This window comes from Alosa sapidissima, chromosome 20 (genome assembly GCF_018492685.1).
Source record: "Alosa sapidissima isolate fAloSap1 chromosome 20, fAloSap1.pri, whole genome shotgun sequence".
Lineage (NCBI taxonomy): Eukaryota > Metazoa > Chordata > Actinopteri > Clupeiformes > Clupeidae > Alosa > Alosa sapidissima.
This window is the reverse complement of record NC_055976.1, coordinates 560,807-575,081: the sequence shown is the minus strand read 5'-3', so window position 1 is coordinate 575,081 and position 14,275 is coordinate 560,807. Positions and strand designations below refer to the sequence as shown.

Genomic DNA, 14,275 nt, shown 5'->3' with positions numbered 1-14,275 from the left:
GCTACTAACAGGAGCTAAGTGAGTTAGCCACAACACGTTCGCTACGTGATGGTTTTCTAATGGAAAATATATAGGCTTCCTGAAAGATAACCTGTCTATATGATGCATCCTAAACACCGGGCTGGGACATTTCTGCTCAAAGTCTCAAAAAGCATCTGAGTCAACTTTCATTCCCAAACACCCATATAGGCTACTTCAACCCTTTATTTTCAAAGGTGATTCAAGTAAGGAAGAGCATGGCTGAAAGTAAAGTAACTAGGACTGAAACTACATAAATTCGTCAATGTGAATCATTTGTGTCAACTCGCCGCAATGTAGATTTATTAACGCACCCGTGATGATCTACATCTCCATTTAAACCAAATGTTTTAAAGCGCATGTTGAGAGATGTATCCAGGGCAGGGCTGTACCTACACATATTTGTTGCACGTGCTACAAAAATCCTTCTTTGCGATGGATTATTTAGTACCAACGTTACACTGGTCCGATACAGTTTTGCCTATGGCTAATACCGTGAGACTGAGATGCTTTTTGTTTCTTCGAAGTGCGTGGGTGTGAGAGGGGAGTCGATGTGCTTTGATTCCAGCTTGGTAGTTGTAGTCTATGCGATTAAAAAACATGTGTGTGTGAAGTATCCAAACAATGATAACGCTTTCATTATGGCTGCTTTAGCCACAGACCTTGAGCTACTGTACAGTGGGTTGGGTTCCATTTAGAAGCGTCCACTTCATTCGCGCCTTGATTTAACACAGCTGCTTGAAATGTACCACTGATATGCAAAACTATTAACTTCCGCCAAGAGGTGGCAGCTTAAGTCCGCTTGATACTGTAAGCCATTGGTTCCCAAAGGAGATTTTATTTGGGTCGCCAGCATAGCCTAGTGACAATTTATGTTGTGTAATAGGCCTAGCATAGGGCCTACCTTATATAGCTTATGTTAACAGTCACGGTTTTGTCATAACTCCCTCTATGCATTTTTGCATTTAGAATAGCTCTGAAACCGGGGGCGAACACGTCGCAGGGGGGGGGCGCCAGTGCGTGGATATCTCAATCGCAAAATTAAACAATATTTCTATCGGGCGCCTACCATGGACTAGGCTGGGTGAACTCAGCCTGATCTGCCGGCGATTCCTTTTCGATTTCTTAAAAGATTGAGCTTGGTCTGGCGAAAGCCAGACTAACCATGGACCTCATAGTTGCAAAATGCAAGGGAACATGAATCAGCATATTATTTGCACAAACAATTACGGACAGTAGCTCTTCAATTTGGCCCGTTAAAATGTGTATGAACAGTCTAGCAACGCATTTCATGAAGGCCCTTTTGGACATGTCAGTTATTTGCACCACTGGGTAAAACGACATTTTGTTTTATACTACTGGTATTTAATTTGTGCATTGACAATAAAGCTGAATATCATATGAACTAGATGACTAAACTTATGCATATGTAGAAGAAGAAACATTCACAAAAATCCATGACATGACCTCTCTTCTTGATAGCTGTTGAAAACTGCATGGAACTGACAGGGATTGTTTTGTTTAATAATAAATAAATAAATACATTATGCTGCTACCTTCTGCTTTTCCCAAATGCAATGTAGCCTACAGTTGTACCTTTCATCAGTCCAGTTGCAATGGATGGACTGTGATGAACTGCCCTACTTGTGATTGTTTAGATATTTTAAAGGTTTTATAACAATGCTCCAAAAATGTTTTGGCAAGTGCTACAAATCTATTCACCTTTGCAGCGCCAGTAGGCTACTTTGTGTGCGGCCCGTAAACACACATTCCAAACAAGCATACACAAAAGTTTCAAGAGTGGGGGATGGAGTAGAAGATGGAGACAAATTCATTAATATGATTTATTTTCGCGGAATGGATGTACAGGACTGAGCGGCGGTCATATGTGTACCGCTATGCGGTACATCTAGTTTATTAAGTATTAACAATAATTCATAAACATATTTTAGATATAGGCTTATTTACTATGAGCAAACCATTTATAACTGTCTGTACAAATACTTTATTTATGAGAATTAAAATAGGAAGAATGCTTTACAAATGATGAACAAAGCATTTTGTAATAGTTTGCAACTGGTTTATAATAAGAAAATGATTTAATTATAAGTGGTTGTTTCATTACTTATTAAGTATAAATCATGTACTTACAAACTTTGTTTTGGATAGGCTTGTTTGCTATGAACAAACCATTTATAATTGTGTGAACAAATGCTTTACTGATGATAAATTATGTATGAACAAGAAATTACTAATGATGAACAAACCATTAACTAATAAGTAACAAAGGCTTAATAAATGATGAATTGTGTGTCGTTATTATAAAGTGTTACCCACAACTTTTCTAGGATTTTGTTGCACCTGTCCCAACTGTTTTGAGACGTGTTGCTGCCATCAAATTCAATTTTCAATTTCAACATTTAATGTTTTTTGAATTTGCTGGTACTAGTTGGTGCCCTCATCAAGCATTTTGTTTCTATATGTTGCTGATTGGCTTGCGATTTGTGAACCCATCATGAGTGTGACAGGTGGGTGGGACGGCTTGTGCAAAATTCTGAATTTTAGAATTGGCCTCCATTCAATTCATGAATTGGACTTTGAATTGAATTGGCTCTGCCCCACAGGAAGTTGAATTGGAATTGGAATGACAGGAAATGGAATTAAATTCATGGCAATTCAAAGAAATTCCACAGTCACCCAACAGAAAGAATGTGTTGAATCTTACATAGGTCTGTGTACTTTTGAGTTCATTCATTATTTTATTTTGGAAGTGAAATGGAAAAACAAGTAGTATATGAAGCTCTATAGTGATTAAAATTAAATGCTAAATAAAAATGATCCCGTATTTTCGCCTATTTCATGGATTAGGCTACAAACGCAAATGTACCTAAAAGGTCTGAACTAGATTAAATGAAACAATGGTCCCTTTTGTTGCCTGCCAGTCATACATTTTCACCGAATTGGACCAGTCTACAGATGTTTAAACTCCTCGCTTGAGTTGGTGATTGTGAACATCGCATGTTTTGGCAACATGTCACAGGTTATGTAGATTTTACATTCTACATTATCCATTCATTATCCAAGTCAACATTGTCTTTGTAATCCCTGGAATAGGTCAAAATACTACATAAGTTTCACTTAGCAAGTGACTATAGAATTTCAAAAAGTCATATACCACTTGTTTTTCCAGTTTACATTTCACCTCCAAAATAGAATAATGTAATGAATGAATGCAAAAGTACATGAGCCCACATACATTCAGTGTTCAGAAGGTTACTTTGGAACTGTTTGATGCAATCATATCTGACATATACTCTGAAGCTTCGTTGTTGAATACTGCACTTAAGTTATGTTTCTGAATTTCATTAAATTTCATTCTACTTCCTTTAATTCAAGTTTGAATTGCAATTCTAGATCCTGTTTTTGACCTCAATTAAAATTCAAGAATTTAATTGGAATTTAGGAGTCATTCACTCAATTAACTTCTGAATTTTGCACAGACCTGGTGGGCGGGTTCTGATTTTTGCCCACAAAAGGTTGATGTATTAGTTATTAAGTACAAATGGTACATGTGTGTATGCATGTCCAATTTTGACCTGTTGGTGAAAAGTACTGTATAGTTGGACTGTCCCGAATCTGTATGCCAAATTGCACAACTTTTTACCAGATGGTTCAATGGGCACCCATACACTCCCATGGCGGAAGAAACATGCATAAAAAATAATAAGAAAAGGTAGAAACACTATAGGTGCATATGCAGCTTCGCTATTTATCCAGTTATAAGAACAAAGGTTGAAACACTATGCAGCTGTGCTGCTTGGCCCCCATTAATAATATGAAAAGGTAGGCACACAATGGGTGAATTTGCAGATTTGTTGTTTGCTTAGAAACTACTTTGACACCAAATTGTGTCATTTGCTGTTATGAGTTGTTTACCATAATTTGAAGACACTTACATGAAGTGTGTTGGTGTTGTACGGCCAGGAAAAAAAGACTGTATTCAGGGAGGTTGTCAAAATGAATGTGTTCATTCTTTTTTTCAATTAATGAAATGAAAAATGTTCTCAATAATCTTGGGAAGAAGTTAATTTCATCCCATTATCCCATATAAGCTCACTTCAAGTTCAAAATTCTATAGCTATGAAAGTAGAAGATCTAAATGGTGGACCATTTGTAGCACTTTAAATAACGCTATCAAAACTTTTGTCGAAGGAAAATCTGACAAAATCTGTAGTTTTCAGAGAGACTTCTGTCTGTTTTGTTTCTCTCTTTCCCTCTATGTCTACCTTTTCATATATTTGAATGGAGTGTTGTGGACCATGTTCAGCTGGCACTTAAGATATAGGCCTGGGTTTTATTATTTATTTTAGTACCTAAGAACAATACCTTTAAAGCTAAATCAGTGACAATAACGTTTTATAATGGAAATCTGTAGGTTATTCTGTGTAAAATATGTGTTCAAAGCTAATAAGTAATCTGTTAAACACTAATATTTGAATTCCTTGATGTTGATTTTATATGGTATACCCATTATAAATTGCTAGAAACAACAATCACAAGAAAATTGTACAATTGATTAGTTTGACAGCCGTAACTAAATGATGCCTTCTGGACCATGCCATTGTGCTTTTTACTCTCCACAGCCTTACCCAGGATAACTCAGGTCAACTATGCCTACTCATCGACCAGGTGAAGAAATCAGATGCAGGCTGGTACACTGTGTCTGCCATTAATGAAGCTGGCATGTCCACTTGCAATGCGAGGCTGGATGTGGGAAGTATGTTTCCCATTCTCATTCTTCAACAATCTGTAGATTAGATACCTTGCTTTAACTAAATCTGTAAAGCAGATTTTCTTATTTTTAGCCCCTGCACACCCATTCTTATTTTATTAGCCTATACTAAACTGATGTGATGAAAAAGTAGTGAAAACATTCAAATATTTTGCATTTCATTTTAATATAAAATCTATGACCATAAATGCATGCATGCAAAATAAGTAGAAACACATGTGACCACATAAGAATGTCTGGGTCATAGAAAAAAATGATTCAGAACCAAGCATACATTTAACATATTGTAGCGTTTCACCAAGAGCCAGAGTTTCATGAACTGGTTTATTATCACCAAAGCACACAATGCAGCATATAACACACAGCGGGCCGTGTCAGGCCCAGAACCGAAAAGAGGCAGAACTTCCTCGAACCATAGCCTATATTCCCCGGGGGTCCCGCCCCCCTCTCGCCAGGCTGCCAACCATGAGCGTGCCCGTGTAATACTTAAACTGTGTTAAATCAAAACATATTCATGTAAGCCTGCAAAAGGTATAATTAGTATAACTTAAAAAAATTACTCTGAGGCATGATAGGAATCCCTAATACAGTATAACAAATATAAGTCTCTAGTAAAAATGAGTAGTAAGGGTTATAAGAAGAAACATTTTTTTCAATGTTGATGATACAATGACTTTCACAGCCAAAGTCATCAAAGATACTGTCAGGAAGGTAGGCGCATGTGGACACGAAACATGTTAGACGTGTGCTTCAGTGCTCCGAGGCTAAGTGACTATATGTCATTCATTTCGGCAGAATATTCAGTTTCGCTCAGTTGGGAATGATGGCTTCAGGACAGAATAAAACGGACTTGGGGAAAGGCTGCTGGAGATGCTAATGCTATGGATGCTAGCTCGATACAGGAGATGATTAACGCTCTTAGGGATCACATATGCGGTAAAGTTGACTTGCTCTCCACTGAATTGAGGTTCTAAATTGTGACAGTTTGAGCTGAGCTGAAATGAAAAATGCTATAGCAAATTGAAAATTGAAAACAATGATAGTGCCATCAAAGATTTGGAGCATGCTGCATCCAACCAGGGTCCACTTGAGTGAGTTGGACAACATTGTACAGACTCTGAGAACACAAATGGATCAGCTGAATGCTAAGTGCGGGGATCTAGAGGGGCGTTCAAGAAGAAACAATATTCGTCTGATTGGGATAATAGAAGACATGGAAGACCCTAATCCGATCGAATTTGTCTCTGGGCTTTTGCAGGACATTATGAGTTTTGACCAAAAACCTATCCTGGATAGAGCCCACCGTAGTCTGCGCGAGAAGCCCGCTAAAGACAAACCACCCAGACCATTTATTATTCGCCTTCACTACTAGCAGGATCGAGACCGGATTCTACGCTATGTCTCAATCTTCCCTAACTACACAACTGCTGTGGCCAAGAAACATGCACAGTTTAGGGAAGCAAAGCGTCTCCTTCGTCCTATCAAAGGAGTGAAGTTCAGGTAGTTGTTCCCTGCCCTGCTGAAAATTACGCTGCCTGGTGGAACACTACACAAATTCAAAGACCCCTCTGCAGCAGTGGATTTCAACAAGAACACAACACTTGCGGGTAGCCTAATTCCAGGATACAGATGACAGTGGGGTAACGGTGACCAAGTAAATAGACTGTCTATTTGGACTAGCCTACTGACTGCTAAGCTTGAACATCCTTGCTATTTTCTCTTCTCTTTCCATCTCCAAATAGCTTAACGATAGGCTAATTTGCCTCGTTTTCTGGTCATTATTAGACTGTCTACACTGTTTTTTGAAATAACCAGATAGTCTGCATTTTGAGCTGATGTTATATTATTTGTATATATTATTCTTGAATGAGCAACGGTGCTTCAGATTGTTCGGCAATGTTAAAAGGGGATATGCGTGCGTCCTGTTCAGCGGACACTTTAGCAAGGGATGAATGTGTTTTGCCTTGTAATCTACTTTTTCTATTTTTATTTTGTATGTATTTGTTGATCATTATGCCTGCCCAAATAGCTTTTCATCTGTGGTTGTGATTCACAGTATTTAACGTGACTCATGCCGCGGTCTCATAGGAACAAGTTGAATTTTGTCAGCTGGAATTGCAGGGGACTAAATGCACCAGTTAAAGGAATACGCCACCCCTAGGTGAAATTGGGTCACTCCCCGCAGTCCCTAGAGTTAGATGAGTGAGCCAAAGCGTTTTATAGCGACCCAGCCATTGTCCTAATCTAGAAACGGCCCGGTTAGCTTTAGCTTAGCGTAGTCGCTGTAATCCGGCGATTCCAGCTAGCATGTCGTTGCGAAAGTTAATCAAATAACTCAAGATTTTTTATAATTATTTCTCGTAACCTGTACATTCACATTGAGTACAAATAGCAATGCAAATTAACACGAAGGGATTTACTAAACCAATTTAGATTTGGAACTATTTTCGGGCATAGCACCGGCAAAGCACCGCTGCCAGGCGCAAAGACATCACGCAGCATCTGTAAACCCTCAACTTCTGGCAATACACCAGCGTGACTACCAAGTTCTCTGCTACTAGGCTGACACTGACAGGTGGGCTTTCTCTAAGAGTTCTAATGGCGATGAATATGGAAGATTACACGATAGACGAAGATGATGACTTCGACTACCAAGATCCAAGACCCTACCTTTTCGAACCTGAGTTCACTGAAGAGGAGTTGCGAGCTTTGGATCTGGAAAAAGAGGACGTTGCGACTAGTCAAGGCGAGTCGGATGAGAGAACGAGAGCAAACACGAACTGGTGGTGTGAGTGTGGAGTGTGCCAACCCATGCCGACTGAAATGGAGTGTTTATGCTGTGCAGAGTGGGATAAAATACTGCCATCGATGTTGGGCAACACTCCCGAATAGGAGCGTGACCGCACTTGTGTCACTGCTACCGACGACTTCTCAGCAATGATCCATCCTGCAGTCCTCAGTTTTTTTTCCACACTCCAAAATCCACCAGTTCGTGTTTGTCTCTCATCCGACTCGCCTTGACTAGTTGCAACGTCCTCTCTTCCCAGATCCAAAGCTCGCAACTTCTTGTGAACTCAGGTTCGAAATGGTAGGGTCTTGGATCTTGGTAGTCGAAGTCATCATCTTCGTCTATCGTGTAATCTTCCATATTCATAGCCATATTCCAGGCCAAGGCCAGGGGTACAGCTATCCTCATTAGGGTTGAGTATCGTTTGGGTTTTATCTGATACTGTTGCTAAATCAATACTTTCAAAACAGTGCCGGTGCCAAAACGGTGCCTGAACCAGTACTTGTTTTTACAATAAAATGCCCAAACCATGAACTGCTTTTTTTGATTGATACTGTAAAACAAATTAGAACATGAAATTGAACTATATATCTAGTTTATTATCAATATCTGTAGTTTCATTGCTTCTAGGCATAATTCTAATTGCAGATGACTTGCCATAACTTTAAATGTTACAACGGATTACCATGGATACACACACAATGGCAAGTATCCTAATCAATCTTTCCTCTGCTTTCAAGTTTATCTAGTGCAGATTGCTTGCCATATTTTTAAATGTTAAAATGCCTTGACTTGTAACTACCAGGTCATGGACAACGCAATTGCAAGTAGTCTTATCTATGGAGTCAGCTTTCAAGTTTATCCAATGTGTTCTCAAATGCTTCAATAAATTTTATGTCTTCCCCCTTAAAACACGATAAAAAATGTAACATGTTACATATGCCGGTGTTGAAGTATTTCGATTCCCAGCGCTAGCAGAGATTTTAACAGCGACTAGGCTATGCGCAAAACATTAGGCTATCTCCCGTCAGAGAAGCTTAATTAGCGATATCGTGCGGTTCCATAGCCTCTTTGACAGCTCGGGAATATCAATGCAGCAGAGGTATGTTTGTCACCTTCATATTTATGTTTTTACAAGCAAACTTTTAGCATGAGCTTCAAATTCATTGTGATGTTATATTTCGACAAGAGCTTGTAACATTGCTTTAATTAGGCTACTTGGCAATAGCATGGGCTAACGCGAGCTGTCAAACACGGTCCACTAGCCTACAGTATGTGGTGCACCGCTCTGCTTTAAGCTTATCTTGAAGTGTTTATGTTAGCTAACTGTATAGAATGTGATGCTATAAAAGCAAGATGCTACAGATGGCGCATGACGTGAAGTGATGCCTCGTATAAAAAAAAAATGCCTGAGACTCACAGTGCAGATCCACTAGCACTTCACTACATTTTGTCGTGTCGCATTCCACTCTAGTTCTATGGGTGACATCAAGCGACTTTAACGCGCCCGCAAAGCATTCCGGGAAGGCAGCGCATCATTTGAAAAAATGTTGCGCGTCAAAAAGCTGGCCAATGCCCATCTTTATGTTAATGAATCCATTGAACGCGATGCGACTATCCAATGAAAGCACAAGGTTGTAGATCCTTTGTTGTACCACAATGGTGCCTGTGAAACTTTGGTTCCGCTTACAAGACAAATTAATGTTTTAACGATCTCTTCCACGACCACCTGGTAGTCCATAAAACAAACGAAACTAGGTTTTGGAGGAATATAATATATTGACTGTTGTTTCAGGTGAGGATTTGAGATTGCATTGAGTAGTTTAAATAAAACAAGATTTCAAAAATGGCTTGCATTGTTTGTATAGGCTATTAATATTTTTGTATGCTGTTAAATACATGCCTCAATTGCTGGTCCATTTGTGAGAAACACTTCAGACAAGTTAAAATGAACTGACTATGAGCTGCAAACTGACATTTTAAACGTAATGCCCACACACGACTGAACGTGGGGAGGCAGCGCGACACCACACGTATGTTGTGTAGTACTAGTGGATCAGCACCGTTAAGTGGCATTAAAATGAGGCATCGAAATCCACTTTGTTATTCGATGTCATTACTACCGTCTGCCTTGGCGCCAGTTACCTATTGGAACCAAGTTTCGGTGCCCAACCCTAATCCTCATACATAAATCAGTCCCCTTCATTTGCCCCAATGTCCTAGTAGTGTAACGGAGTTGAACTGAGCTGGCCTGCTAGTTGCTTGTGTAAATCCTCACACCCCTAACCTTAAGAACCCTTCTAACCGCTGAGTTGGAAGCCTGGGCTTTTAGCTCAGTGGTTAGAACGTTCGACTCCCATGCCAGTGTGTGTTAAGGTGGCGGGTTCGAGGGCCGATCGGCGGATGAAATTAAGACCTCTGTTACACTAGCAGATCTAAATGGGAGATATATTGTTGTTACTGGGAAAATTCATAGTATTCCAGTCATTCTCGCAAATATTTATGCACCTAATTGGGACGACTATCATTTTTTTAGAACTTTTTTCTCTAAGCTCACAGATATCGCAACACATTCTCTCATTCTTGGAGGAGACTTTAATTGCTGGATTAACCCAACCTTTGATGGACACCAGTGGTGGAATGTAACGAAGTACAAATACTTCGTTACTGTACTTAAGTCAATTTTCCACGTATTTGTACTTTACTTAAGTAAAATTTATAGTGCATACTTTTGACTTTTACTTCGTTACATTTTACAGCAATTATCTGTACTTTTACTCCGCTACATTTCTACAACACCATCGTTCCTTTTTAGGATACATTTTATGATCAGTTTTTTTTTTCTCTCTGACAAACACGTTTGTTTTACCGGGGGGTTGCTACCAAAGATTCTGGAGCGCTACGTGCATTCTTAGAAACATAAGCTTCTAGTCTAGACCAGGCAAAGCGTGAGCTTGTAGCCATCTGCATTCGGTATAGGCTATATTCACCAGACCCATGGCTACACTGTACATGCAACTGTGTTCTGTGCCTTTCTCTGTCTGTTATCTGCAGCGTTAGGGCCTCCTCTCCGATGAGATTGCTATCCATGGATCAGCGAAGTTACAGGCTATGCCCATGCTTCTGTCACACGTCTGATCATTTGCGGCACAAATGAATGGTAGACTATTAATGAACCGGTGGCCGGAAAAAACGTGACATTTTCCAGATTAGGAAATATTCCTTAATTGTGTGTGATTAAATAAAGATGCATAGCCTACAATTGGGGGGTAGTAACGTGAGCGCTCATTCAATGTCTATGCGTCTGCGCAAGTGAAACTGAACTTAATCATAAAGACACCTTTCTCAGCAACGTTTCTGTTCAATCGGCATAATTGGCATTACGATCCACCCGACGTTTCCCTTGTCTACCCCGTTAAACTTCAGGCTCTCGTGTTTTGCTGAATGATATTACTCTTACTCAGATCACCCTAGTAGATAACCAGAATTACAGTCTCTAGAATTGTAGGTCAGAATGTAAACTGGGCCACAGATGGTAAGCACAATTGCATTAACTTAAAACTATCTAGTCGAGTATAACCTAAAACTAGCTTAATTAAAATGCCACAGCCCATACTGATTTTTCCTTTTAGAATATATATATTAAGAGAATAAATCATTATGCAAATACTTTTACTTTTAATACTTAAAGTAAATTTAAAAGCAGGTACTTTTTACTTTTACTTAAGTAGGGTTGTCATTGTGGTACTTTTACTTTTACTAAAGTAAATATTTCTCTGTGTATTTGTACTTTTACTTAAGTACTGAGTTTCAGTACTTCCTCCACCACTGATGGACACACTCTCCATCCAATTCTGCAAAAACGATTCAATCAAAAACAATTCACCATATCTGATCCATGGCGTTTTCTATATCTAAACAGTAAACAACACTCTTTTTTTCTCCAATGTCCATCAAACATTCACACGTATTGATTATTTTTAATAAATAACAATTTATTACCTTCTGTTCACTCCGTAACATATAATCCCATAGTAATATATGACCACGTGCCGATCTCCTTGACAATCGTTTTTGATGGACTTAATTCAATGTGCCCACCTTAGTGCTTCAACACTCCTGCTATCTAGCGATGACTTTGTCCAATCCATCTCTAATCACATCAATATAGAGATCATAGAGATTAATAAAACTCCTGATATATCTGCATCAACTCTAGGCATTGAAAGCGTATCTTAGAGGGAGCATTATTTCATACACTGCGTTTGAAAGGAGGACTTGTCTAGGCTGCTGCAGAAAATTGGTCAACTTGACATAATATATGCAGCCAACCCCTCCCCTGATCTATATAAAGAACGCCAGTAAGTCTCAACTCAATTAAAACTCAATAAGAGGAGGACCTAGGAGATAAGATCTCAGACGAATTATGGGACTCAATCTTACAGTACACCGCGTACATTCCTCTTCAATATGCGCTAAACATGGCCTGATTCAGTGCAAGATTGTCCACCGTATCCATTGGACTAAGGTCAAATTAAGCCAGTTTTTCCCCTCTCTTCATATACGGCTGACTTTGTTTTGTTGCATTTATCACACTTGTAGCAAGACATTTAATCTTGCTGAGGTGGAAGTCTTCAAATGCCCCCTCATTCAGTTCCTTGATTAAAGATATCCTTTCTTTTATGCAGTTAGAAAAAATAGGACACACCATCAAGGGCTCTACCCACAGGTTCTATAAAACATGGAGTTGTCTTTCTAATTACATAGACAATTTGAGCCTTCCCTCTGTTAACACTAGGGCTGGATACACACTGTTTAATTAAATAAACAGACTGTAGTTACATTTCTTTGTAGAATGCAGGCTTTGTATGTGTTTTTTTTTTTTTGCTGTGTTTTGTTTTTGATTGTATTATTATAATTATTTTAATTGTCTTTTTTTCTCTTTCTCTTTTACTTTTTGTTTTGTTTTTTTCTTTTTTGTATGGTAAATATCTGCAGACAGCTCATGTCATGCACATTATATGTATGGGTGGGTGGGGGTTCTGTGTGTCATTATTTTCATATAACAATGTGTGAATAATAATCATTTCTTGAATTATTTTTTCCTGTTGTGCCCTAGACATATACCACATATTAGCATCATGTGTGTTTGTTTATTGCTTTTCCAAGTACAAATACAAACTAACAAACTAAAAAAAAATACTGTCAGAAATTCAAGGATGGCTGAAAACAGGTGCAAAGTAACTTAGAAGTTTGATTGCAAAAGTCAGAAAACCACAAGAACACGGTCAAACATTCAACCACAAAATAACAGTGGTCTGTCTTGACTGAGAAACAAGTAGACTTTGCAAAGTACAAGCAAAAATATATGGGGTTTGAATAGGGCACACAAGTGGATATAAGTGCAAGCTGCAAATGAATACAGGTACAGTTCATATTAAGTGATCAGGCTTATGATCAGTACTAATCACATGCCAATACATTTTCTTCCTTTCGCTTGTGTATCTTGTGAAATTCAATTTCACGTTTATTTTCATATGTATTAAATACATATCATGAAGAACTGTATTAAAATGTATAAAAAAGAACTGAATATCATGAGTAGAAAATGAAGCCACTATGTACCATTTTAAATTAGGGTCACGATATATTAATGCTATATTAGCTCTGTTATTAATTAATATTCTAAGCATTTTCTCTACCCTTCCACAGCTTACTTGAACAAGGTTCCAGCTCACGTCAAGCCAGTGAAAATGCACCCCATTGTCAACCAGTTATCTGCATTGGGCCCTGAAAACTCCACACATCATACAGCTCCACTGTACGAGAGTGAAGAATTATAAAATAATAGGTTGTTCGATAGATGGAGCAACTTTATATTTTAACAGATGTCAAGCTGCTTTATAATTAGGGTATACTAATAATAAGGGTAAACTGATTATTGTTTTTGTATTTTCTGTCTCTATTCCTGGATAGAAATGTGTAGATTTTAAGTTAGATTTTTCTGGTACCTAGATTATTTTTTGGCATATCATTTTTCAAAACATGATATATAAGATAATTTGTGTATGTTACTGTGGTATCACATTTACATTTTGTCGGCTTGAGTGTGGCGCTAAAGATTTGTTTTGCTGTATCTGAGAGCAGTGTAAAATTTTATTCAGTGCTATCATTAATGCTGTCAGCGCGTTCATCTCCTCCCATCTTGTTCACAAACATTTCACTACATAGCCAAAGCTTGCACTTTTTTAGTAACATTGGGTTGCACTTGGGTTGCACAAAAATGCGCTATATAAATAAATGTGACTTGACTTGAACTTAGTTAAAATAGTCTCCATAAAAAATGGCGGAGCTAGAATTTTCGGTATGTCCCTCTTTGGCTAATGCATTCTAAACATGGAGGCCAAAACATACGGGCGACCTTGCAATTTTGTCCAAACACCGCAACTTTTCTGTCAATTTGACCCATCATTGTAGTTTCCCCATGAAATTTCACCCTCCACAACGGTCCCTCGCACAGAATATTGAGCCAGATGCCACACACAGACACCAGAGACCGCCCTATAACTTGTTTGTTTCTCTATAGTTTTGATGTCAACAAATAGAAGCCTAGCGTTAATGATCTGCTTAAGCCCTCCTTACACTGACAGACTTTGGAAAGATTTGCAAAGATTTGG

At 38.5% G+C, this 14,275-nt stretch overlaps 1 protein-coding gene across 5 annotated transcripts in view; it reads left to right on the top strand.

Annotated features, from left to right (window-relative positions):
- The window catches only part of myot (myotilin), a 208,189-nt gene extending 194,415 nt beyond the window's left edge, over positions 1–13,774 (top strand). For 4 of the 5 annotated variants that reach the window (XM_042074328.1, XM_042074329.1, XM_042074326.1 and 1 more), the window contains 2 exons: positions 4,662–4,795; positions 13,311–13,774. In XM_042074328.1, the coding sequence (XP_041930262.1) occupies positions 4,662–4,795; positions 13,311–13,441 (265 nt within the window). In that variant the 3' untranslated portion in view covers positions 13,442–13,774. Of the gene's footprint in view, positions 1–4,661; positions 4,796–13,310 lie in introns of those variants that run through there. The other variant, XM_042074330.1, reaches the window with a different exon arrangement.
- Positions 13,775–14,275: the final 501 nt, after the last annotated feature.